The sequence below is a fragment of the Anomaloglossus baeobatrachus genome, chromosome 9 (assembly GCF_048569485.1).
Source record: "Anomaloglossus baeobatrachus isolate aAnoBae1 chromosome 9, aAnoBae1.hap1, whole genome shotgun sequence".
In the NCBI taxonomy this organism is placed as follows: Eukaryota; Metazoa; Chordata; class Amphibia; order Anura; family Aromobatidae; genus Anomaloglossus; species Anomaloglossus baeobatrachus.
The window spans coordinates 27953754-27979392 of NC_134361.1; the positions used below are offsets into that span (position 1 = coordinate 27953754).

Here is a 25639-nt window from a genome sequence, read left to right on the forward strand (position 1 = left end):
CCATAGAAGCGGTGAGGGGAGCAGGGAATAATTTTAATGCACGTCACCTCGGCCTCTGATTCCCATCACGGCCTTTGAAGGTTCAGGTGTAGCCGCCTCTACATCACCAGCACATAGAGAAATAGCTGACCCGTGGGTCTCCTTTGCTAGGATTTGGTTGGTAACCTCTGCTCTTTCTCTCTGCCCGGTCCAGGTCCTCTCTTCTTCCCTCAGACAGTCCATTCCTAACGTCACTCGCTGGTTCCTGACGTGTGTAAACCAGCCGCAATTCAAGGAGATTCTGGGAGAGGTGATGCCACTAAGTGGAGGTAATGATTCCAATAACTGGGAATACGTGGGAGGGTCTCACCTGCCTTCTCTCTTGTGCTCTTGCCCCCCTTTTTTCTCTTGTGCCTCCTTTTTCCTCTCTTTAGCCACACCTCTCTGTTTTGCACTTTCGCAACCCCCTGCCCCTTTTCTCTTGCACACTTTTTTTTTTTCCCTCCATACTTGTAGCCCCTTCTTTTTACACTTGTGACCGACCTCTTTTCTTTTTGTCATGCTCATGGCCCACCACTTTTTTTTTTTGTACTTGTGGCCCCCTCTCTTTTTCTCTGCTTGTGGCCTCCCCTCTTCTTCTTTTTTTTTTTTTATTTTTTTTGTGCTTGTGGCCTCCCCTTTTTTTTTGTGCTTGTGGCCTCCCCTCTTTTTTTTTTTGTGCTTGTGGCCTCCCCTTTTTTTTTGTGCTTGTGGCCTCCCCTTTTTTTTGTGCTTGTGGCCTCCCCTCTTTTTTTTTTTTTGTGCTTGTGGCCTCCCTCTTTTTTTTTTTTTGTGCTTGTGGCCTCCCTCTTTTTTTTTTTTGTGCTTGTGGCCTCCCCTCTTTTTTTTTTTTGTGCTTGTGGCCTCCCTCTTTTTTTTTTTTTTTGTGCTTGTGGCCTCCCTCTTTTTTTTTTTTGTGCTTGTGGCCTCCCCTCTTCTTTTTTTTTTTTGTGCTTGTGGCCTCCCTCTTTTTTTTGTGCTTGTGGCCTCTCCTCTTTTTTTTTTTGTGCTTGTGGCCTCCCTCTTTTTTTTTTTTTTTTTGTTGCTTGCACTCACTCTTGCGGCCATCCACCTCACTCTTCGGCCACCTCTTGTTTACCACCAGTTGTAACTTATTGCTGGGGATCAGTTTTATAATCAAAGAAATCTAAGAATTCTTAAGAGCAATCCCACTATGTAGCGCTGAGAGGTAAACATTTCAGACAGGCAGATCTAATAATCTGCACACTGGGAATATCGTACTCTCTCCTCATCCCAGATCTCAAGAGTGACGTGAACTATCCAGTTGTCACATCAAACCCTCCTGAGGTGAACGGACCTCCGAAGACGGCCGCCCAGCTGAAGAAAGAGTCCAAGAAGAAAGAGAAGCTGGAGCGCTTCCAACAGAAACAGGACAAGCTGAAAGGCCAGCAGAGCGAGGTGAGGAGGCCACACTTCTTCAGGGGTTACTTCATCCTTCCACTTTGTTCTTTACCATTGTCTCTTCTCAACCACAGAAGAAACCAAAAGTGGAGAAGAAAGACAAGAAGGATCTTGGTGTGATCGCCTATGATATTCCCACCACTCCTGGGGAAAAGAAGGACATCTCTGGTCCTATGCCGGATTCCTACAGTCCCCAGTACGTGGAGGCGGCTTGGTATGCCTGGTGGGAGAAGGAAGGATTCTTCAAGCCTGAGTACGGGGTGAGTGCCATGTTGTCCACGTTCAGTTGGTGGACGTCATAGAGCCCAGACATTATTCCTTTCCTCCGATTTTTGTGTTACAGAGAGAAAGTATCTCAGAGCCGAACCCCAAGGGTATGTTTATGATGTGCATCCCCCCGCCAAATGTGACAGGATCCCTGCATCTTGGACATGCCCTGACCAACGCCATCCAGGACAGCCTGACCCGCTGGTGAGTTCCCATCCAGATGAGGATGAAGCAAGAAAGATTGAAGAACAGCATTGCATTTTCTATAATGAGAGAAATACCGGACAATAAGACAGGTGCTGGCTGTATAAAACAGCTGGTGCCCTCTGTGTATGGAGCAGGCTGAAGTTCTGAGCCTGCTGTATACACCTCTTCTGAGGATCATTGTATATTCTAACGTCCGTTACTTTTACCCTAAGGCATCGTATGCGCGGTGAGCTGACCTTGTGGAACCCAGGATGTGACCACGCTGGGATCGCCACTCAGGTGGTGGTGGAGAAGAAGCTGTGGAGGGAACACCAGAAGACCCGACACGACCTGGGCAGAGAGCGGTTCATAGAGGAGGTCTGGAAGTGGAAGGGAGAGTGAGTCTCGCGGTTACACATCCTCATGTCCACTCCTCGCATAGGACTCGGGCTTCACACCATTTTCCTTGTTCTCCTTCTCAGGAAGGGCGACCGCATCTATCACCAGTTGAGGATTCTCGGCAGCTCGCTGGACTGGGACCGAGCGTGTTTTACTATGGAACCAGTAAGAAGCCTTGTGCTGCTTTTAGCTCTCATCAGCTCATTATATTTCCCTTCCCCCATTCACTAAATTTTTGGTCATTTCCTAATGCAGAAACTATCACAAGCCGTCCAGGAGGCGTTCATTCGCCTGCATGAATCTGGGATCATCTACCGCAGTAAACGACTTGTCAACTGGTCGTGCACCCTCAACTCTGCCATATCAGACATAGAGGTGAGGAATGGACAGAGGAGCAAATGTGAGGCGAAACTTAAAGGGGTATTCCGAGAGTTAGATATCGATGGTTTATCCTTGGGGTGGGTCATCAATATCTGATTGGAGGGGATCTGACTCCAGTTCCTCCACCAAAACTATAGAAACATAGTTTCTGACATAAGACCAGTGTGCCGTCACCACCGCCGGCAAGATTCAACCCGCACCTACCTCTAACGGAAGCGACCGGCACTGCGCTCCTATTGCTGCTGTTTGACGGCGGAATCTAAATGGTTCTTATCCGTGTGCGCACAATACGATTTTGGGGGCGGTAGCGAGTTCATAAAAGGTGGTAATTTCTCTGCATACTGCAGTACCATTGGGTTGTGGTCAAAGTTGCAGTGTAGCCCCCGCCCTTACCTGCTATTACCTGACTGACAGGCCCGGATTCTGCATTGTAGGTGGACAAGAAGGAGCTGACGGCTCGCACAGTGTTGCCCGTGCCGGGATACAAGGAGGGCGTGGAATTTGGGGTGTTGGTCTCCTTTGCTTACAAAGTACAAGATACAGGTGAGATTTTGTGTCTTACGGTTTCTTGTTTTCTTTAATTATCCGTTGCCGACTTCTTTCTTCTCTGTCCGCGCTTCTAGATGAGGAGGTTGTGGTGGCCACAACTCGTGTGGAGACCATGTTGGGGGACACGGCGGTGGCCGTACATCCTCAGGATCAGCGGTACCAGGTAAACGAGCGTTACCTAATTAGGTTACTTACATTTTGTCCGTGGATATTGACCCTTATCCCTTTTCTGATTCCAGCACTTGCGAGGAAAGTCCGTGGTGCACCCGTTCTCCTCTCGCCTCCTGCCCATTGTGTTCGATGAGTTTGTGGACATGAGCTTCGGGACTGGTAGGTTGGGAACAACTCCGGACACTTCCGTCATGAAGTCGCTCTCGTCTCCTCATCCCGTTTTCTTTCTTTTTCCTCCATTTCAGGCGCTGTGAAGATCACCCCCGCTCATGACCAGACCGATTACGAGGTCGGGATGAGACACTCCTTAGGGTTTATTAACATCATGGATGACAATGGGCTGCTGGTGAACGTGCCGGAGCCATTCTTGGTGAGGAGTTGAGCAGATGAGCGTTTGTTTTTTGTGTATCTTCTTCAGATTTTTTTTTTTTTTTTCTTGATCTGATTGTAAAATTTTGTTTCCTAAATTAGGGATTGAAGCGTTTTGAGGCCAGGAAAGCCGTATTGCAAGCTTTGAAAGATAAGGGATTATTCAAGGAGATAAAGGACAACCCGATGGTGGTCCCTATCTGCAGGTAACGAGCCCTTTTAAAGATGCTCATTTGGCCAGCGGATTTTACAATTCGGCTCAGCGTGCCTGTCTTGTCAATGATGAGAGGACCCCTCTGAGAACGTGGGGATCAAGCGGGAAAACTCAGCGCTGATCATTCGCTCCCTGGACCTCATCCTTAAGATATGGGGAAGGGGATGCAGAGAATCGTGAGGCTATCATTCCCAAAAAAGAACTGGTCCTGCTGAAAATGGAGGATTCAACCAACGGTTCTCTAATGGGTTTGGACCATCCAGTCTTAATATATGTACGAAGACCGGTGGGGAACACAGACCACGGTAACGAGGAGCAGCAGGGGTCCAGTAGGAGAGTGCATACGTATGTGTGTATACATACACTCACCTACCGGACCCCTGCTGCTCCTCGTTACTGCTGTCTGTTTCCCACCGGTCTTAAGGGTGCTTTATACGCTGCGACATCGCTAGCGATAGCACACGCCCCCGTCATTGGTGCGATTATGTGGTGATCGCTGCCGTAGCGAGCATCATCGCTACAGCAGCGTCACACGCACATACCTGTTCTGCGACGGCACTGTTGCTGCCGAACAATCCCTCCTTCAAGGGGAAGTGCGTTCGGCGTCACAAAACGGCCGTCCAATAGCAGAGGAGGGGCGGAGATGAGTGGCCGGAACATACCGCCCACCTCCTTTCTTCCTCATTGCCGGTGGACGCAGGTAAGGAGATGTTCGTCGCTCCTGCGGTGTCACACACAGCGATGTGATGCTGCAGGAACGACAAACAACCAGCGGCATGCACCACCAACGATATGATGAAAAGGAGCGACGTGTCACCGATCAACGATTTTTGCCGTTTTTGCGATCGTTGATCGTCGCTCCTAGGTGTCGCACGTTGCGATGTCCCTAACTACGTTGGATGTGCGTCACTAACGACGTGACCCCGACGATATATCATTAGCGATGTCGCAGCGAGTAAAGCACCCTTTTAAGTCCATGCTTGGTTTTCATTATACCAGGTTTACGATACTAAAACATTCTACTTTGATAGATTTCGTATCCGTTCTTCTACCTTAGTGACGGGGAATGTGTTGGGTTGTATTGCGTCCGCTAGGGACATATACAAAAAAGTTCCAAATTGGCGCCACACGTTCCCATGGGCCATGTCTGCGGTTCATGTAAATTTGTCTAAGCTGTAATACCACCCACAACTATGGACAAGTGCGGTGCTAAAATTGCCTATTCTTCCAGCTGAGGGTTCGGGTAACGTGGCACATTTGTTCGCGGCCCGGGTCTAATCCTGCGCAGAAACCCTAAATTAAACACTCTGCTACCTCTGTCACCAGGGCTTCTTTCTATCTTTTTTTGTTTATAGTCGCTCTAAGGACATTGTGGAACCACTTCTAAAGCCTCAGTGGTACGTGCGATGTGACGTGATGGGAAAGAAAGCGGCCGACGCCGTCCGTGACGGACACCTGTCAATCAAGCCCGAGTTCCACAATAAGACGTGGTTTAGTTGGATGGATAATATCAGGTTGGTGTCTGTTGCGGCTGATGGTTGGGGAAGCGGTTTTGCACTAGACCTGTACATGGGGTGATCTACTGTCACTAGTAAAGCCTTCTCCTCACCTCACAGACCCCCAGCGTCGCTATGTCATCACACCCTCCTTACGTTTCCAGTTTCTCCTCCTGACATTGAATTTCTTATTTGCAGGGATTGGTGTATTTCCCGGCAGCTCTGGTGGGGTCACCGCATCCCGGCCTATTTTGTCACTATTAATGACCCGTCGGTGCCACCCGGAGAGGTGAGCTGGTTGGGACAGATGCCATATGCTTTGAGATTGGGACACAGTAGTAGCAGCTGTACAGAGGGGGTTAATCCATCGCCGCACTTGGTGTGGATGTAAGCTATATACTGACCCAGCCGCTCCTCTGTGCAGGATACGGATGGCAAGTACTGGATCAGCGGCCGATCAGAGGAGGAGGCGAGAGCCAAGGCCGCCAAACACTTCAATGTCGCTCCCGCAAAGGTGTCACTTAGGCAGGGTAAGTCCTGATAGACCAACAGTCAGTACATCGCTCTGCTTCCACCCTTTTATCGCTCTGCCTCCACCCTTTTATCGCTCTGCCTCCACCCTTTTATCGCTCTGCCTCCACCCTTTTATCGCTCTGCCTCCACCCTTTTATCGCTCTGCCTCCACCCTTTTATCGCTCTGCCTCCACCCTTTTATCGCTCTGCCTCCACCCTTTTATCGCTCTGCCTCCACCCTTTTATCGCTCTATCTATTTATTTTTAATACTTAACAAATGGACGCTCATAATATGCTGTCGCCACTCTTAAGTCTTCACACGTGTATATTTGTGCTGTAGATGAAGACGTACTCGACACCTGGTTTTCCTCTGGAATTTTCCCATTCTCCATCTTTGGCTGGCCCAATGAGGTAAGAAGCTATAAATATTGCAATACTGTATTTTAATAGGGATTCTCCTGATACTGTTATCAGTCGTTGTAAAGGAGGAGGAGGTGAGCTGTGATATTGCCTAAGTGTGAATGGTGGATCCTATGTTATCTACTGTATATGGAGGTGTTGTCAGTCAACGTACAGGAGGAGGGGAGCTGTGACATCGTCTGTTGTGAATGGTGGATTCGGTGTTACCTACTGTATGTAGTAATAATAATAGTAGTAATAATAATAATAAAATATATAGAGGTGCTATCAGTTATTGTACAGGAGGAAGAGGAGAGGGTGAGCTGTGACATCGCCTGTTGTGAATGGTGGATTCTGTTATCTACTGTATATAGAGGTGGTATCAATCATTGAACAGCAGGGGGAGTAGGTGAGCTGTGATATCACCTATTGTGAATGGTGGATCCTGTGTTACCTAATGTATATAGTAGTAGTAATAATAAAATAGAGGGGCTATCAGTCATTGTACAGGAGGAGGCGAGGGTGAGCTGTGACATCACCTATTGTGAATGGTGGATCCTGTGTTAACTACTGTATATAAAAGTAGTAGTAGTAGTAGACGTAATAATAACATATATAGAGGTGTTATCAGTCATTGTACAGGAGGAGGAGGTGAGCTGTGACATCACCTATTGTGAATGGTGAATCCTGTGTTATCTACAGTATATAGAGGTGTAATTTTACCTGTGATGATAATGAGTCTGATGAAAACTCATCTGTCCAGAACAGGAAGCATTAATCTTGAAATGTGCTTAGTGATGAGAGTGGAAATAAGACGATGTAACGTTTTGTTTAATATAAATAATGATGTGTGAAACCTGAAAAAAAGCAAAATGCAACACCCCCCCCCCCCAAAAAAAACACCTTTAAATATAAAACCTTTATGAAATAACCGGTAATTTTCTGTTGACACATTCTCATGACTTTGGCCATCTAGTGGCGGTCGGCAGGCGTTTGTAGGTGTCAGTACAGACCTGACGTCCTATTTATTGGATGTTTGCGTCCTCGCTATATTGCGTAACACATAACATACTCGTATCTTGTAGACGGAGGACTTAAAGGTTTTCTACCCCGGCACGCTCCTGGAGACCGGGCATGACATCTTGTTCTTCTGGGTGGCCCGAATGGTGATGCTGGGGCTTACCCTAACCGGGACGCTTCCCTTCAAAGAGGTGGGTGCCGTACTGACGCCATATGCTGTGCCTTTAAATAATCTATAGATCTGAGATTAAGGGAGTTCAGCTCTGGAGCATACAAAATAGTGAACGCAGCTCTGATTGCAATACAGACTAAAACTCGGGTTCAGTTTCGTATAATATAATATAGTCATAAAGTGACTGTCTCCATCCTCTTATCCTCTCAGGTGTACCTCCATGCCATCGTGCGTGATGCCCATGGCCGTAAGATGAGTAAATCCTTGGGCAATGTCATTGACCCTCTGGATGTGATTAAGGGCATCACTCTACAGGTACGTATGGAAATCCTATTGACGGGAAGGTATTGAGATGTCGCACATAACCTCGGATTGTCTGCATCATTAACTCTTTCTCTCCCCCAGGGTCTGCATACCCAATTACTTGACAGTAACCTTGATCCTGCCGAGCTGGAAAGGGCCAAGGAAGGACAGGTGAGTGCGGATCTAGGATGTGGGCCCATTGTAGTGAACAGGGCTGAACATAATGTACAGCGATGGACCAAAAAACTGTGCATATAGTGTTTTTAAAGTAAAATGTTTTCCTATTTCCTCCTCAGAAAGCGGATTACCCCATGGGGATCCCCGAGTGCGGGACAGATGCTCTGAGGTTTGCTTTGTGCGCATACACCAGTCAGGGTAAGTGCACAGTTATCAAAGTCCTATGGTTAACCCTAATTACTGATCACCTAACGTCCTAAAATGTCAGGCTGGTGACCGCAAAGATGTTTTAGGACTATGCAGAGTCAGAAGCCGCATGGTGATCCGGCTGCCAGAGACTGCTGGAATTTCCATAGAGCAGGCAGAGATGGTTTATTACCACCTCTGCCTTCCTGATCACGCTATTCGGGACAAGCGCTGTAAATACAGTTTAGGGAGAGCCCGTCAGCGCTTGCTCTGATGGATCCTAGTGATCATGTGATTTCTGGGTCCTAGCAGACTCGGATCAGCTTTGCCTGGTAACTGGGGCTAATTTTTCCCAGTAACAGGTAAAATCAGCAATAACAAAAATGTATTTAACTGTTGAATGCTCTCCAAAGGTCTCTTATGTGGCTGCAATCAACATCTTTTCATGAATATGTGTATTTAGGAAGCTCCCCCTAGTGGAGGCTGCAGACAGAATTTGTATATCCTTGTATACAGAGAGCTCCCCCTAGTGGTGGCTGCAGACAGGATCTTATCATGTATCTCTGTATACAGGGAGCTCCCCCTAGTGGTGGCTGCAGACAGGATCTTATCATGTATCTCTGTATACAGGGAGCTCCCCCTAGTGGTGGCTGCAGACAGGATCTTATATATCTGTATACAGAGAGCTCCCCCTAGTGGTGGCTGCAGACAGGATCTGGATATATCGCTGTACACAGGGAGCTCCCCCCTAGTGGGGACTGCAGACAGTATCATATATCTCTATACAGAGAGCTCCCCCTAGTGGTGGCTACAGTCACTTATGTGTATTTGTATACAAGGAGGTCCCCCTAGTGGTGGCTGCAGATAGGATCTTGTACATCTCTGTATACTGAGAGCTCCCCCTAGTGGTGGCTGTAGGCAGCACATTATCTCTTCTGCATTTTTTGTAGGGAATTTTGAACGCTAATAAGATATGTTAGGAAATTAAGTCATGCAGAATTTTTATGAGAAAAATAATCCTATTATGGTGAACAATAACTGTATGTATTGCATTCATGTTGATGGTTTCTATTTCACCAAATATTTCCTTTAAGGCCGAGATATTAACTTGGATGTGAATAGGATCCTCGGTTACCGTCATTTCTGCAACAAGCTCTGGAATGCAACCAAGTTCGCCATGCGAGGCCTGGGGGATAATTATACCCCTCCTCCGTCGTCTCTGGTGAGCGGGGGTGGTGGTGGGGTATTCCGAGATCGCACTGGATTCACTAATGTTGGGTATATGCCTAATATTTAACACATTGAAGCCCCACGATACGGGTGGGTGTGGGTCAACAGTAACGCTCAGCCCCTGGGGTCCTGATCCAGAGACTCCAGGTTAGTCCCTGCTGTGCGAGGCTGTGTGCTCTGTCCTCTGCAGCAGCATGCGCGTGCCGCAGGCAGTGTGCAGAGACCGGTCCACTGGTAAATCTCTTGATTTATTCAGTCTGTATAGCTGGGAGCTGGTAACACATCCCATCTTTAAGGCCGCTTTACACGCAACGACATCGCTAATGAGATGTCGGGGTCACAGAATTCGTGATGCACATCCAGCCTCGTTAGCGACGTTGTTGCGTGTGACACGTACGAGCGACCGCTAACGATCGAAAATACTCACCTTATCGTTGATCGGTGACATTCTGTCCAGTTCCCAAATATTGTTGCTTTTGCAGGACACAGGTTGTTCGTCGTTCCCAGGGCAGCACACATCGCTATGTGAGACACCCCAGGAACGAGAAACCTCTCCTTACCTGCGGCCGCCAGCAATGAGGGAGGAAGGAGGTGGGCGGCATGTTACGTCCCGCTCATCTCCGTCCCTCCGCTTCAATTGGGCGGCCGCTGTGTGACGTCGCTGTGACGCCGCACAAACCGCCCCCTTAGAAAGGAGGCGGTTCGCCGGTCACAGCGACGTCGCTAGGCAGGTAAGTAGTGTCACGGGTCCGAGCGATGTTGTGCTCCACGGGCAGCGATTTACCCGTGACACACAACCGACGAGGGCGGATACACTCGCTAGCGAGATCGCAGCGTGTGAAGCGGCCTTTAGTCTTCACAGGTTGGCTTCTTCTCCAGTGAGCGGCGTGCTGCTAATCAGTGTCGTCTTGTGTCTCAGCCCTCAGGACAGGAGAGTCTCGCCGATCTTTGGATTTTGAGTCGTCTCAGCTTGGCGGTGGATCTCTGCAGCACCGGTTTCCAGAATTACGACTTCCCAGGGATCACCACAGCCGTGTACAACTTCTGGTTGTATGATCTATGTGACGTCTACCTGGTAAGGACACCTACCTTGGCGTGAATTTCCCTCCATCTTTGTCTGTTTACTTCCTCCCATCATCCTCCTCGTCTCCTTCCTCAGGAGTGTTTGAAGCCCTTGTTCTCTGGCACAGATGAATTGGCTATAGCCGTAGCGAGGAACACGCTGTACACCTGCCTGGACGCCGGCCTCCGACTCCTCTCGCCCATCATGCCGTTCCTCACAGAAGAGCTTTACCAGAGACTCCCCCGTCTTCAGTCAGAGACGTTCCCCAGTATATCCGTCACTCCTTATCCTGAGGCTACTAAGGTGACCACCAATATACACACACAATGGTTATACTGGATGAGAAAGTCCTGGTAGAAAGAGCGCCACAGGGTGCATACAGGCTGTGTCTGGTACTGCAGTCAGTAGGACTGAGCTGTAATACCGCACAGAACCTTTGGTCACATGTGGCGCTGTTTATGGTAGAAACATTTTTTCTTCGTCGCTCTATTGGGAGACCCAGACGATTGGGTGTATAGCACTGCCTCCGGAGGCCACACAAAGCAATTACACTAAAAAGTGTAAGGCCCCTCCCCTTCTGGCTATACACCCCCAGTGGGATCACTGGCTCACCAGTTTTCTGCTTTGTGCGAAGGAGGTCAGACATCCACGCATAGCTCCACTGTTTGTAGTCAGCAGTAGCTGCTGGCTATATCGGATGGAAGAAAAGAGGGCCCATATGGGGCCCCCAGCATGCTCCCTTCTCACCCGCGGTGGTGCTTGTAAGGTTGAGGTACCTATTGCTGGTACAGAGGCTGGAGCCCACATGCTGTTTTCCTTCCACATCCCCTGGAGGGCTCTGTGGAAGTGGGATCTTGCCGGCCTCCAGACTCTGAGGCCGGGCTCCATCCACAGACCCATAGAACCTGCTGGATTTGGAGCGGGAGTGCCGTTCAGGGACAAGGCCCTGCAACTTTCAGGTACTCTGTGTCCCCGGCAGGCACGGACACTCTCAGGCTTGCTGAGCGTTATAGTGCGCCGGGGACAGTAGCGCTGTGCGCCGGGGTTAGGTCACTGCAGCTTTGCTGAGTGACGTTTCATGTTGGGAACTACTGCGCCGACCGCTCCTGGAGCGGCGGCGTAGCTGCGACTTGTAGTGCGCCGGGGACTTTGCGCCGACCGCGCTTTTACGGCGGCGGCGCTTCTAACTTTAGCCCCCGGCTTCTGCGGCCTAGTGCCGCTTCGTTCCCGCCCCCACCCTGTCAATCAGGGTAGGGGAGAGACGCTGCTCAATTAACAGCGCCGAGGGCTGGAGCTTTATTTACATGCTCCAGCCCTCTCACTAGGCACAGTGGGAAGCAGGCTTCCCGCTCTTCGTCTGTATACGCCCAGGGCCCGCCCCCCCTCTCCACAAGGACGCCGGCAGCCATTACACATGCGGCTGGCTGGGGAAAGGCAGCAGGCTCTGGGAGACCCAGACTAGAGGGATTTCTGGCGTCCACACACCGCTCCTAAGCGGGTGGTAAGCAGCACAGTAGTGCTGGCCCCTCTAGTGCCTCAGTGTTATATTAGTGTACTTTTTTCTTGGTACCATATATATATATATATATTTATATAGTGCACTGTAAGGTCGCTTCTTGGCTGGACACCCTGTACTGCTCTGAGGAGGCAGCAACATGTCATCCGCAAAACGCAAGGGTGCCAAGGCACAGGCTGTGTACACTGTTTGTACTGCATGTGGGGCTGATCTACCGGCAGGCTCCAAAGACTCACATTGTATGCAATGTTCAGTCCCAGTGGCACTCCGTCAGCCAGAGCCTAATGTGGTGGTAGCCCAGGCAGAGACGCCTGTGAACCCTGCCCCGGTGACGGGGACAGACTTTGCAGTTTTTGCTGACAAAATGTCTGTGACTATGTTAAAAATCCTGGAGACCTTGCAGTCCAGGCCAGTTACTCAGACCATGGACACTGCTGTGTCTATGCTCTCCGGTCCCCCTCAGTTGGAACTAATCCGTACTTCAAGGGGGTCTCAAGCATCACAGGCTGAAGTCTCTGACTCAGATGACAGTCCCAGGCAGCCTAAGCGAGCTCGCTGGGAAAGACCCTCCACATCTTCACACTGTTCAGGGTCTCAGCGACAAGAGTCTCTCTGTGATGAGACTGAGGACGGTGACCAGGAGTCTAATCCTGAGGCCCCTCTCAATCTGGATGCCCCTGATGGTGACGCTATGGTTAATGACCTTATATCGGCAATTAATAGACTGTTGGATATTTCTCCCCCAGCCCCTTCTGCAGAGGAGGCAGCTGCACAGCAGGAGAAGTTCCATTTCCTATATCCCAAGCGTAAATTAAGTGCTTTTTTGGACCACTCTGACTTCAGAGAATCGATCCAGAAACACGACGCTCATCCAGACAAGCGTTTCTCTAAACGTTCTAAGGATACCCGTTATCCTTTTCCCTCTGAGGTGGCCAAACGCTGGACCCAGTGTCCAAAGGTGGATCCCCCAATTTCCAAGCTTGCGGCTAGATCCATAGTCGCAGTAGAGGATGGCGCTTCACTTAAAGATGCCAACGACAGACAGATGGACCTTTGGTTGAAATCTGTCTATGAATCTATCGGCGCGTCGTTTGCTCCAGCATTCGCGGCCGTGTGGGCACTCCAAGCTATTTCAGCTGGTTTAGCACAGGTGGATGCTTTCATACATCCAGCAGTGCCGCAAGTGGCGTCCCTAACTTCGCAAATGTCTGCGTTAGCGACCTATGCTATCAATGCTGTCCTAGAATCTACGAGCCGTACCGCTATGGCGTCCGCCAATTCTGTGGTTTTGCGCAGAGCCTTGTGGTTAAAGGACTGGAAAGCAGATGCTGGTTCCAAAAAATGCTTAACCAGCTTGCCATTATCTAGAGACAGACTGTTTGGTGAGCCATTGGCTGAAATCATAAAACAGTCCAAGGGTAAGGACTCTTCCTTACCACAGCCCAGAGCAAGTAAACCTCAACAGAAAAAGTGGCAGTCGAGGTTTCGGTCCTTTCGAGGCTCGGGCAAGGCCCAATTCTCCTCGTCCAAAAGGACTCAGAAAGAACAAGGGAGCTCAGATTCCTGGCGGGCTCACTCACGCCCCAGGAAAACAAATGGAGGTACCGCTTCCAAGGCGGCTGCCTCATGACTTTCGGCCGCCTCCCTCCGCATCCTCGGTCGGTGGCAGGCTCTCCCGCTTTTGCGACATTTGGCTGTCACAGGTCAAAGACCGGTGGGTAACAGACATTTTGTCTCGCGGGTACAGAATCGAGTTCAGTTCTCCACCTCCACTTCGGTTCTTCAGAACCTCCCCACACCCCAACCGAGCAGATGCCCTGCTGCAGGCGGTGGACTCTCTAAGAGCAGAAGGAGTCGTGATCCCTGTCCCCCCTCACGAACGGGGGCGAGGATTTTACTCCAATCTCTTTGTGGTTCCAAAAAAGGACGGCTCCTTCCGTCCTGTTCTGGACCTAAAACTGCTCAACAAGCATGTGAACGCCAGGCGGTTCCGGATGGAATCCCTCCGCTCAGTCATTGCCTCAATGTCTCAAGGAGATTTCCTAGCATCAATAGACATCAAAGATGCCTATCTCCACGTGCCGATTGCTACAGAGCACCAATGCTTTCTACGCTTCGTGATAGGAGACGACCATCTTCAGTTCGTAGCTCTGCCATTTGGTCTGGCGACAGCCCCTCGGGTGTTCACCAAGATCATGGCGGCAGTGGTAGCAGTCTTGCACTCTCACGGACACTCTGTGATCCCTTACTTGGACGATCTACTGGTCAAGGCACCCTCTCAAGAGGCATGCCAACTCAGCCTGAATGTTGCACTGGAGACTCTCCAGGCGTTCGGGTGGATCATCAACTTCCCAAAGTCAAATCTGTCACCGACCCAATCACTAACGTATCTTGGCATGGAGTTTCATACTCTCTCAGCGATAGTGAAGCTTCCGCTGGACAAGCAGCGGTCTCTACAGACTGGGGTGCAGGCTCTCCTTCAAAGTCAGCCGCACTCCTTAAGACGCCTCATGCACTTCCTCGGGAAGATGGTGGCGGCAATAGAGGCGGTTCCGTTTGCGCAGTTTCATCTGCGTCCACTTCAATGGGACATTCTCCGCCAATGGGACGGGAAGTCAACATCCCTGAACAGGAAAGTCTCCCTTTCCCAGACGGCCAAAGACTCTCTGCAGTGGTGGCTTCTTCCCACCTCATTATCACAGGGAAGATCCTTCCTGCCACCGTCTTGGGCGGTGGTCACGACAGATGCGAGTCTGTCAGGGTGGGGAGCAGTCTTTCTCCACCACAGGGCTCAGGGTACGTGGTCTCAGCAGGAGTCCACCCTTCAGATCAATGTTCTGGAAATCAGAGCAGTGTATCTTGCCCTACTAGCCTTCCAGCAGTGGCTGGAAGGAAGGCAGATCCGAATTCAGTCGGACAACTCCACAGCGGTGGCATACATCAACCACCAAGGGGGGACACGCAGTCGGCAAGCCTTCCAGGAAGTCCGGCGGATTCTGATGTGGGTGGAAGCCACGGCCTCCACCATATCCGCGGTTCACATCCCCGGCGTAGAAAACTGGGAAGCAGACTTCCTCAGTCGCCAGGGCATGGACGCAGGGGAATGGTCCCTTCACCCAGACGTGTTTCAGGAAATCTGTCGCCGCTGGGGGGTGCCGGACGTCGACCTAATGGCGTCACGGCACAACAACAAGGTCCCAACCTTCATGGCACGGTCTCGCGATCAAAGAGCGCTGGCGGCAGACGCCCTAGTGCAAGATTGGTCGCAGTTCCGGCTCCCTTATGTGTTTCCACCTCTGGCACTCTTGCCCAGAGTGCTACGCAAGATCAGATCCGATTGCAGCCGCGTCATACTTGTCGCCCCAGACTGGCCGAGGAGGGCGTGGTATCCGGATCTGTGGCAGCTCACGGTCGGCCAACCGTGGGCACTCCCACACCGACCAGACTTACTGTCCCAAGGGCCGTTTTTCCATCGGAATTCTGCGGCCCTGAACCTGACTGTGTGGCCATTGAGTCCTGGATCCTAACGTCTTCAGGATTGTCCCAAGGTGTCGTTGCCACCATGAGACAGGCTAGGAAGCCCACGTCCGCTAAGATCTACCACAGAACGTGGAGGATATTTTTATCCTGGTGCTCTGCTCAGGGAGTGTCTCCCTGGCCATTTGCATTGCCTACCTTTCTTTCTTTCCTGCAATCTGGGTTAGAAAAAGGTTTGTCGCTCGGCTCCCTTAAAGGTCAGGTCTCGGCGCTATCCGTTTTTTTTCAGAGGCGTTTGGCACGCCTTCCTAAGGTGCGCACGTTCCTACAGGGGGTTTGCCATATCGTACCCCCGTACAAGCGGCCGTTAGATCCATGGGATCTGAACAGGGTACTAGTTGCCCTCCAGAAGCCGCCCTTCGAGCCTCTGAAGGAGGTTTCACTTTCTAGACTATCACAGAAAGTGGCTTTTCTGGTAGCGATCACATCTCTTCGGAGAGTGTCTGAGCTGGCAGCACTATCATCCAAGGCTCCCTTCCTGGTCTTCCACCAGGACAAGGTTGTGCTGCGTCCTATTCAGGAGTTTCTCCCGAAGGTGGTATCCTCTTTTCATCTTAATCAGGATATCTCCTTGCCTTCCTTTTATCCGCATGCAGTTCATCGGTATGAGAAGGATTTACATTTGTTAGATCTGGTGAGAGCACTCAGAATCTACATTTCCCGCACGGCGCCCTTGCGCCGTTCGGATGCACTCTTTGTCCTTGTCGCTGGTAAGCGCAAAGGGTCGCAGGCTTCTAAAGCCACCCTGGCTCGATGGATCAAAGAACCAATTCTTGAAGCCTACCGTTCTGCTGGGCTTCCAGTTCCATCAGGGCTGAAGGCCCATTCTACCAGAGCCGTGGGTGCGTCCTGGGCATTACGACACCAGGCTACGGCTCAACAGGTGTGCCAGGCAGCTACCTGGTCGAGTCTGCACACTTTCACCAAGCATTATCAGGTGCATACCTATGCTTCGGCGGACGCCAGCCTAGGTAGAAGAGTCCTGCAGGCGGCAGTTGCCTCCCCGTAGGGGAGGGCTGTCTTGCAGCTCTAACATGAGGTATTTCTTTACCCACCCAGGGACAGCTTTTGGACGTCCCAATCGTCTGGGTCTCCCAATAGAGCGCCGAAGAAGAAGGGAATTTTGTTACTTACCGTAAATTCCTTTTCTTCTAGCTCCTATTGGGAGACCCAGCACCCGCCCTGTTGTCCTTCGGGATTGTTGGTTTGTTTGCGGGTACACATGTTGTTCATGTTGAACGGTTTTCAGTTCTCCGATGTTACTCGGAGAGAATTTGTTTAAACCAGTTATTGGCTTTCCTCCTTCTTGCTTTTGCACTAAAACTGGTGAGCCAGTGATCCCACTGGGGGTGTATAGCCAGAAGGGGAGGGGCCTTACACTTTTTAGTGTAATTGCTTTGTGTGGCCTCCGGAGGCAGTACTATACACCCAATCGTCTGGGTCTCCCAATAGGAGCTAGAAGAAAAGGAATTTACGGTAAGTAACAAAATTCCCTTCTTTTCTACTAATGGACAACCCCTTTAAGTTTGAGTTTGGTTATTCTAGACTTTATGTAATAAAGGGATGAGGCCGGGATGGGAAAAGCTGAAGAAGGGAAAGTGTAATTATGGAAATCGCAGCATGGCCGTCATTTTGTTTTTGCCTCCGTAGTTCCATTGGCGGGATGAAGAGATTGACAGAAATATGGATCTGGCTCTGCTCATTGTGAAGTCTATCCGGTCTTTGCGGGCGGACTACAATCTCACCAAGACAAAGGCGGACTGTGAGTACATCCCGGAGGTCCGCACACCGGCTCTGGTAGACATTGGACCATGATCTTATATAATCTTTACATTTGCTGATCGTCCAAATGTGCACGTTTACTGCCATAGGATGAGGGTATAAGCAACTGTCAAAGGAGAATATGATTGCACATGTTGACAGCCAACATGCCTGATTTGTGCTCTCGTCAACACCATACAGGCTGCCACTTTAAAGGGAACCAACCACCAGGTTTTTGCCCTGTAAACTAGAGGCAGTGCTATAATGGCACTAGGATGCTGATTAAGATGATGCCTTTAGTTGGGAAATCCGAGGCTTTATTGCAGGGCAGTCTTTCCAAAATGACGTACCTTATTTTCCAGATTGTAAGAAACACTCCACCCCACCCACCCCCCCACAAAAAAACGGGGATAAAATGGTGGTGCGTCTTACAAAACAGATATGGCTTACCATGGTGGAGCGGGATCATAGGAGATGGGGTCATAGGACGCGCTCGGGGGTGTCACAGGACGGAGTGTCTCGGCGGTGGGTGCATTGAGCTGATTGCGGGTTCCATTGAATTGCCCGCGGTTGACACAATGAACTTCAAGAAAATGGCTGTGGACGCAGCACGTTCGCTGATTGATGCAATGGACTTCAAGAAAATGGCCGCGGAGTCCTACCTGCTCACGCACCGCCTCTGTGGCAATTTTCTTGAAATCCATCTAGTCAACCACGGGCAATTCAATGGAGCCTGCAGTCAGATCAATGCACCCAAGGCCGAGAGACAGCGTCCTGTGACACCCCCGCAGCCCACCCGCAGATCAATGGTGATACCCCCGAGTGCATCCTGTGACCCTGTTCAACCATTGCTGCCCCAGTAAGCCATATCCAGGGGATTTAACGGAGCCCGTAGTCGGATCGATGGCAGCTGCCGCCGAGACACCCCGTCCTGTGACCCTCCTGATTCGTTCCACTGTAGTATCAGCCCCGCAGCCCACTGTCAGATCAATGGCGCCGCCGCGACACCCTTGAGTCTGCAGTATTGCTGACCCTCTTGAGCCGCAGCACCCCCTCCTCTAATCCTGCAACATCTCCCTGCCTTCTGTGACCTTTTTGAGCCGCTCCACCACCGACACTTTCCCCCCGGTGTGCATTAGGATTAAGACGGACGCTCATTTTAACATCAAAAATTATTTTTTTTCCTATTTTCCTTCTCTAAATTTGGGGTGCGTCTTATAAAATGAAAAATCCGATAATTTGTGCACAGGCTTGAGCATCGGGGAGGGACGTTGTGGCTCGGGTCCTAATAATTCCTCCTCTTGTCTTTCCTCCTTTTTCTTTATTTACATTTTGCGCCGCCATGACTGCTTTTACTATTGTAAGTCTTCAATAAAATGGTGTCGGATTCGTCGCATGATCGTAACGCAATTTCCGGCGCCATTTTATTGAAGACACTGTGGAGACTAATATGAGCAGCAGCGGCGCATGCGCAGATTGAATTTCTATTTAATCAGTGTCACAAACCACCGGGGGGGTCACTCAGAAATCCCCCGCGCTGGCTACCAGTACGTCACAATCGGGGGGTAACAAGCAGGAGTCAACCCTCCTTTATACCTCCCGACCGACAGACAGAGCACGTGACGCGCTCTCTAGCGCCCCTCTTATAGTCAGGCCAATTATGGAATTGCCCGACAATAAGCAAGGAGGCCGCTATACTACTTATGCCGATTATTGAAGGGTCCCCGGTGAGAGTAGGGTATATATTCCCCCGACCTCCGCGGGCGGAATATATAATATCTTCCCGGATCTCACTGGCCTCCCCACAATAATCCTTGGCACAACTCGCTGCCACCAACCGATTTACGGTAACTATTAGCCGAACACACAGACGTGGGATTCAAGATCGAGATAACAGAACAGCCCAAGATTAATTATATAATTTAATCGCCTAAAGCACACTAGAAACTACAATATATACAATAGGGAATCTACAGAATATACAGTTATGTCAGAGTACAGTTACAGATAAAGCATGGTTTACAACAGGTATGCAATTCAATCAGTTACCTTGTGCGTCTGGCCACAGGGGGGCGCTGTAGACCAGGTTTCCAGGAACTCTCTCACAGGTCTGTCCCAACCAGGCCCCCGAGCAGAAGAACGCTGGAAAATGGCCGAAGTAGGGTTATCAACCTGGGCAAATCCAGGTCTCCTCCTACCTTAGTGACCTCACAGGGAAGCACTGCCACTCCCCCTGCATGGATCAGAATTATCCAGAAAAGGGGATTTTGGCCATAACTTTGCCTGGGAGCGTCGTAGGCGGACGCCAATGCTCTCATTGTGACAGTTATGAATTTAGCTGCAGAACGAGGGGACTCATGACCTGTCTACGAGTTCCCATATGGCTGATATCACGTTTGGTGTGTTTCCCAATGTCCTACTTCCATAAAAAGGGTGTGCCAGCATCGTCCACATGCGGAGACACCATTGTTATGGTTGCCATATTTATCGGAGATATGGCTTGCGAGATATGAACCATTTTTTACTGGAGTCGTTCTGTCTGGCTATTTCCATAGCCTTGCTAACTAGCTAGCAGCTCCTACTACAGGGTGACGGCAGGGAGTCATCCTGTATCCATTGTCCTAAAGCCACCTAATTTCCATATCACAGGACATGGCCATGGATTTGTTGCTAAACCAGTTGTGTGAAGGGAAGGGGGTAGTGACACCAGGAGAGGGCTTCCTGACATGACTTGAATGTCATGATTTATCGTCATATCTCCGGATTTACCTCACACCTCCCCCCTTTTGAGGGCGCTAGGGGGCAGCACACTCCGGTGTTCCCCCGTGCGCCCGTCCGCGACCTCTCCTTGTCGGGACAGCCCGTCTGCGTTACCGTGGTCACGGCCCCTTTTGTGGCGAATGGTGAAGTTGTATTGCTGGAGCGCAAGGCTCCATCGCAACAATCGCCCATTCGTCCCAGAGACGGTGTGCAACCAGCTGAGGGGATTGTGGTCCGTCTCCACGATGAAGTGGCGCCCGTATAGATAGGGTTGCAGACGCTGCAGGGCCCACACTATGGCCAGGCACTCCTTCTCCATCGTGGAATAGGCAACTTCCCTTGGTAACAGCTTCCTGCTCAGGTACAAGACTGGGTGCTCTTGGCTCGCAGAGTCCACCTGGCTGAGCACCGCACCGAGGCCGAAGTCACTGGCGTCGGTCTGTACTACAAACGGCCGCGTGAAGTCGGCTGCCTGTAGCACGGGCGGGCTGGACAGGGCGTCCTTTAGGGCCCGGAAGGCTGTCTCGCAGTCCATTGTCCAATCGACTGCAGAGGGCAGCTTCTTCTTGGTGAGGTCCGTCAAGGGCTTTGCCAGGCTACTATAGCATGGAACAAACCTCCTATAGTACCCAGCGGTCCCCAAGAAGGACATCACCTGCTTCTTGGTCCTGGGGGTGGGCCAGGATGCGATGGCCTCCACTTTCTCAGGCTCGGGCTTCAGCGTTCCCCCACCTACCCGGTGACCGAGGTACTGGACCTCGCTCATGGCCAGCTGACACTTTCCCGGCTTGATGGTCAAACCTGCCCGGTGGATCCGCCTGAGCACCTGTGCTAGATGCTCTAGGTGATCTTCCCAGGTGGGACTGAAGACGGCAATGTCATCCAGGTACGCGGCCGCGTACCCTTCAAGTCCCTTGAGCAGGGTGTTGACCATCCGCTGGAAAGTGGCAGGGGCATTCCTCATCCCGAATGGCATCACCGTGGACTCGTACAGTCCAAATGGGGTAATAAAGGCAGAGCGTTCCCTGGCCTTGCGAGTCAGGGGGATCTGCCAATATCCCCGGCTCAGGTCCATGATGGTCAGGTACTGAGCCCCGGCCAACTGATCGAGCAGGTCATCGATGCGTGGCATTGGGTACGCATCGGCGACCGTGACCGCATTGAGCCCCCTGTAGTCCACGCAGAACCGAGTGGTTCGGTCCTTCTTAGGGACGAGGACTACAGGCGAGGCCCAAGCGCTGTTGGATGCCTGGATCACCCCCAGCTCCAGCATCTCGTCAATCTCCTGGCGCATGTGTTGCTGCACCTCCAGGGAGACCCGATATGCTGAACGCCGGATCGGGGGATGATCCCCAGTGTCCACGTGATGGACAGCCAAGTCAGTCCTTCCGGGCTGGTTGGTAAACAACCCCCGGAAGGGGTGTAGGGTGGCCCACAGCTGGGACCGTTGGTCCTCCAAGAGCTGGTGGCCAACCTCCACATCCTCAATGGATCCGCCTGCCCTAACCTGGGCTAGCATATCCAAGAGGGTTTCCGCTTCTCCCTCCTCGGGCAGGTTGCACACGGGGAGCGCACATGCCTCCCGCTCATGATGTGCCTTCATCATGTTCACATGGAAGGGCTTCCGCCTTCCACGGGCAGGGTCCAGGGTGACCAGGTACGTCACAGGGTTGAGCTGCTGGTACACGAGGTATGGGCCTTCCCAGGCTGCCTGAAGCTTGTCCTGTGGTACGGGGACCAGTACCCACACCTCTTGACCCACTTGGTAGGTCCTCTCACAAGCGTTCTGGTCGTACCAACGCTTCTGATCGGCCTGGGCTTGAGCCATATTGTCGTGTACCAGTTGCGTCAAGGCCTGCATTTTGTCCCGGAAGCGCATGACATACTCGATAACCGACACTCCAGGGGTGGCCAAATCCCCTTCCCAAGCCTCTTTCACCAGAGCCAGGGGGCCCCGCACACGTCGCCCGTACAGGAGCTCAAACGGTGAGAATCCTGTTGAGGCCTGTGGAACCTCCCGGTAAGCAAATAACAGGTGTGGGAGATACCGCTCCCAGTCACGCCCATGGGAGTCGACCAACATCTTAAGCATCTGCTTTAAGGTGCCATTGAACCGCTCGCACAGGCCATTAGTCTGTGGATGGTACGGGCTGGCCACCAGATGTCGCACCTGGACTTGCTTACAGAGGGTCTCCATCAGCTGGGACATGAATTGGGTCCCCCGGTCAGTGAGCATTTCCTGGGGACAACCCACTCGGGAGAAAATCTCCAGCAATGCGGTGGCCACCTTGTCAGCCCGAATGGACGACAAGGCCACTGCTTCTGGGTACCGGGTGGCATAGTCCACTACCGTCAGTATGAAGCGTTTCCCGGAGCTGCTGGGGATGGCCAGCGGGCCGACCAGATCCACAGCCACCCTCCTGAAAGGCTCATCGATGATTGGCAGAGATACCAGTGGGGCTTTGGGGCGTGGCCCCGCCTTCCCCACTCTCTGACAGGTTTCACACGAACGGCAGTAGGCAGCCACATCGGCCCCCATTTTTGGCCAGTAGAAATGCTGGTTTAACCTGGCCTTGGTCTTAGCGATCCCTAGGTGTCCGGCCATCGGAATCTCATGTGCGATCCGCAACAACTCCGTCCGGAACGGATAGGGTACCACCAACTGTCGGTCCCTGGGCCACGCCTCCGGTGAACCCTGCTGGACCGTGGCCCGGTACAGCCGTCCTTGGTCCCAGACCACTCGCTCCGGGTCCGAGTCCGAGGGAGGCTGTGCCGCCTGCTCCTTAAGAGCTTTCAGGCTGTCGTCAGCTTCTAACGCTGCCTGAAACCCCTGACTAGATGTGGCCAGAATCGACGAGACTGTCACATCTTCAGTCAGTACCCCGGGACCTGTGTCCTGGCCTCCACCTGACTCGGCTGCCACTTGGTCAGAAGGGGAAGAGCTATCGGACCTCCGGGAGGCCCCTTGGCTTCCAGCACTCCCACTGCGGGTGACAGCGGCCACAGCCGCTGCGACCGTGGGTCGTGCCTGCTCCTCCTCCGTTCCTGACCAAGTCGCCGGTTCAGGCAGACCTACCTGGCTTCCTGACACCCCGGTTGTGGGGGAACCATGCACCGAGATCTTACCTGGGAGCACTTCCGCTCCTGGACCGGCCCCAATCTCACCTGCCTGTTCCCCTCCTGCAGCAACAGAACCCCGCTGTGAAATCTCTGGGGACCCCACATTTGCTGTGGTAGCCCCCACCCCACACACTGGTCCTCCCCCTGCAGCACCCTGCTCTCTGCTTATCCCTGCAGAGGGCAACAGATCCCAGCTCACAGGCTGGTTACTTGTAGAGGCATTGTCACACCTGTCTCTGACCCCCTCCCCTGTCACAGCTGCAGCTGCGTGTGTGTCTATGGTGTCTGTGCAAGCAGAAATATCAGAGTTCACTCCCTCCTCCCTTACATCATTCATAGATAACACATTAACATTGTCAGGAGTCATGTCAGTACTGGCTGAAGGTTCAGCCTTTGGGGCGGGGCCAAACTGGGAGGTTATTTGCCACAAATCTGTCCCAAGTAGCACGTTTGCAGGGATCCGATCAGTTACCCCCACCTCCCTCACCCCTCGCCCTGCGCCCCAGTCCACATAAATGTCAGCAACAGGCAGCGCCGGGTCAATGCCTCCAATCCCGGAGACAGCGAGGGTTTTTCCAGGGATCAAGTCTTGGGGGGACACCATCTCAGGCCGCACCAGAGTCACTTCCGAGGCGCTGTCTCGCAGTCCTATGGTCACAGACTGGCCGACGGTGACAGGTTGGAAGCTGTCCAGGGACCTACCACCACCCCCACCCACACAATACACCTTGGGCGGCCCTTGGGACGGGGACGGAGCCGGGGCCTTGGGACGCTGAGGGCACATGGCCTTGAAGTGTCCAGGTAGGTTGCACTGGTGGCACCGTCTTGGTTCCGCCACGGGCCTGGAGAGGGGAGTTGAGGGGGACACCCCCTGCAGTCTAGGGGCAGGTGGGGCAGTCGCAGAATTCATCTTACCCCCTCTCCAGGTGCTGCTGGTGGCCGCTCTCCTGGCCTCAGGGGCCCGGTTGTTGGTGTAGTCATCGGCAAGGGCAGCTGTAGCCGTGGATCCCTTTGGCTTCTGGTCTCGGATGAACTGGCGGAGATCCTCAGGGCAGTTCCACAAGAGTTGCTCCGTGATGAACAAGTCCAGGATCTCCGGTCCGGTGGAAAGCTGCAGGCCTTGGGTCCAGTGGTCGGCAGCTCGGGCAAGTGCCCGCCGGTGGTCAGCCCAGGAGTCCTTTGGTCCCTTCTGTAGGCTCCGGAACTTCTTGCGGTAGGACTCCGGGGTGAGGTTGTACTGTTGGATCAGGGCCCGCTTGATGGTGTCGTAGCCCTGATCTGCCTCAGCAGGCAAGTCCCCAAGGATATCCAGGGCCTTACCCCTTAAACGGGGGGTCAGGTATTTGGCCCACTGGTCCTTGTTCAGATGGTGCTGCAAGCAAGTCCGCTCAAAAGCAGTCAAGAAAGAGTCCAAGTCTCCATCCTTCTCCAGCACTGGGAAGTCCTCAACACGGACCTTTGGAAGTTTGGTGTCTTGAAGGTCACGTGTGGCTGATGAGGGCCGGAGCTGAGCTAGCTGCAGCTGGTAGTCACGCTCTGCCTGGCGCTCTTCACGCGCTGCCTGCCGCTCTGCCCTGCGCTCTGCCATGAGTATCTCGTAGGTATCCCGGTCTCCAGCCTGGAGAAGGGCCATAGCCATTTGAAGAAGGCTATCCGAGCCTCCCAGGCTCGGTGGAATGGCACGTGGTGATCTGCGGCCCGCTGCGGAGCCTGGTGCTTCACTGTCCATTGCAGAGCGGAGGGCTGGCATCTGGCTCGTTGAGGAACCTTGGGCGAGCTCCTCCTCATCTTGTCCAGCAGTCCCAGGTTGTGCGATGTCCTCTGCAGAGCTGTTCTCTGGCGTCGGGCTCCTGGAGGGCTCATGGACAACCTCCTCATCGTCTCTGGCCTGAGCATCGGCCATTCCTTTGGCTTTGCTCCTGGTGCTATCAGCCATTGTTGCAGACTTTGGTCACTGACACAGAACTGACACCTGATGCCTCCACACACCTTACAGTATCTGCACTCTGACACTCTAGTGTTGAGCTGGTCTGAAGACCCCAGCAGCCACAGCTGCTGCAGGCAGTCTTTAGTGTCTGGGAGTATGGGTCTCACACTCACACACACTATTATCTCGATCCCACCGCTTGCCACCAATATGTCACAACCCACCGGGGGGGTCACTCAGAAATCCCCCGCGCTGGCTACCAGTACGTCACAATCGGGGGGTAACAAGCAGGAGTCAACCCTCCTTTATACCTCCCGACCGACAGACAGAGCACGTGACGCGCTCTCTAGCGCCCCTCTTATAGTCAGGCCAATTATGGAATTGCCCGACAATAAGCAAGGAGGCCGCTATACTACTTATGCCGATTATTGAAGGGTCCCCGGTGAGAGTAGGGTATATATTCCCCCGACCTCCGCGGGCGG

The 25639-nt window shown here is 52.2% G+C and overlaps 1 protein-coding gene across 2 annotated transcripts in view; it reads left to right on the forward strand.

Annotated features, from left to right (window-relative positions):
- The window catches only part of VARS1 (valyl-tRNA synthetase 1), a 41802-nt gene that overhangs the window by 12156 nt on the left and 4007 nt on the right, over positions 1-25639 (forward strand). Inside the window, exons 4-27 of one of the 2 annotated variants that reach the window (XM_075323442.1) lie at positions 194-308; positions 1277-1437; positions 1515-1700; positions 1784-1911; positions 2127-2291; positions 2376-2457; positions 2548-2667; positions 3108-3216; positions 3297-3385; positions 3462-3552; positions 3639-3763; positions 3865-3968; positions 5332-5490; positions 5671-5761; positions 5897-6002; positions 6327-6397; positions 7471-7596; positions 7788-7892; positions 7983-8051; positions 8177-8255; positions 9338-9465; positions 10393-10548; positions 10633-10839; positions 17240-17351. In XM_075323442.1, coding sequence (XP_075179557.1) covers positions 194-308; positions 1277-1437; positions 1515-1700; positions 1784-1911; positions 2127-2291; positions 2376-2457; positions 2548-2667; positions 3108-3216; positions 3297-3385; positions 3462-3552; positions 3639-3763; positions 3865-3968; positions 5332-5490; positions 5671-5761; positions 5897-6002; positions 6327-6397; positions 7471-7596; positions 7788-7892; positions 7983-8051; positions 8177-8255; positions 9338-9465; positions 10393-10548; positions 10633-10839; positions 17240-17351 — 2884 coding nt within the window. The remainder of the gene's footprint in view (positions 1-193; positions 309-1276; positions 1438-1514; positions 1701-1783; positions 1912-2126; positions 2292-2375; positions 2458-2547; positions 2668-3107; positions 3217-3296; positions 3386-3461; positions 3553-3638; positions 3764-3864; positions 3969-5331; positions 5491-5670; positions 5762-5896; positions 6003-6326; positions 6398-7470; positions 7597-7787; positions 7893-7982; positions 8052-8176; positions 8256-9337; positions 9466-10392; positions 10549-10632; positions 10840-17239; positions 17352-25639) is intronic. The other variant, XM_075323443.1, reaches the window with a different exon arrangement.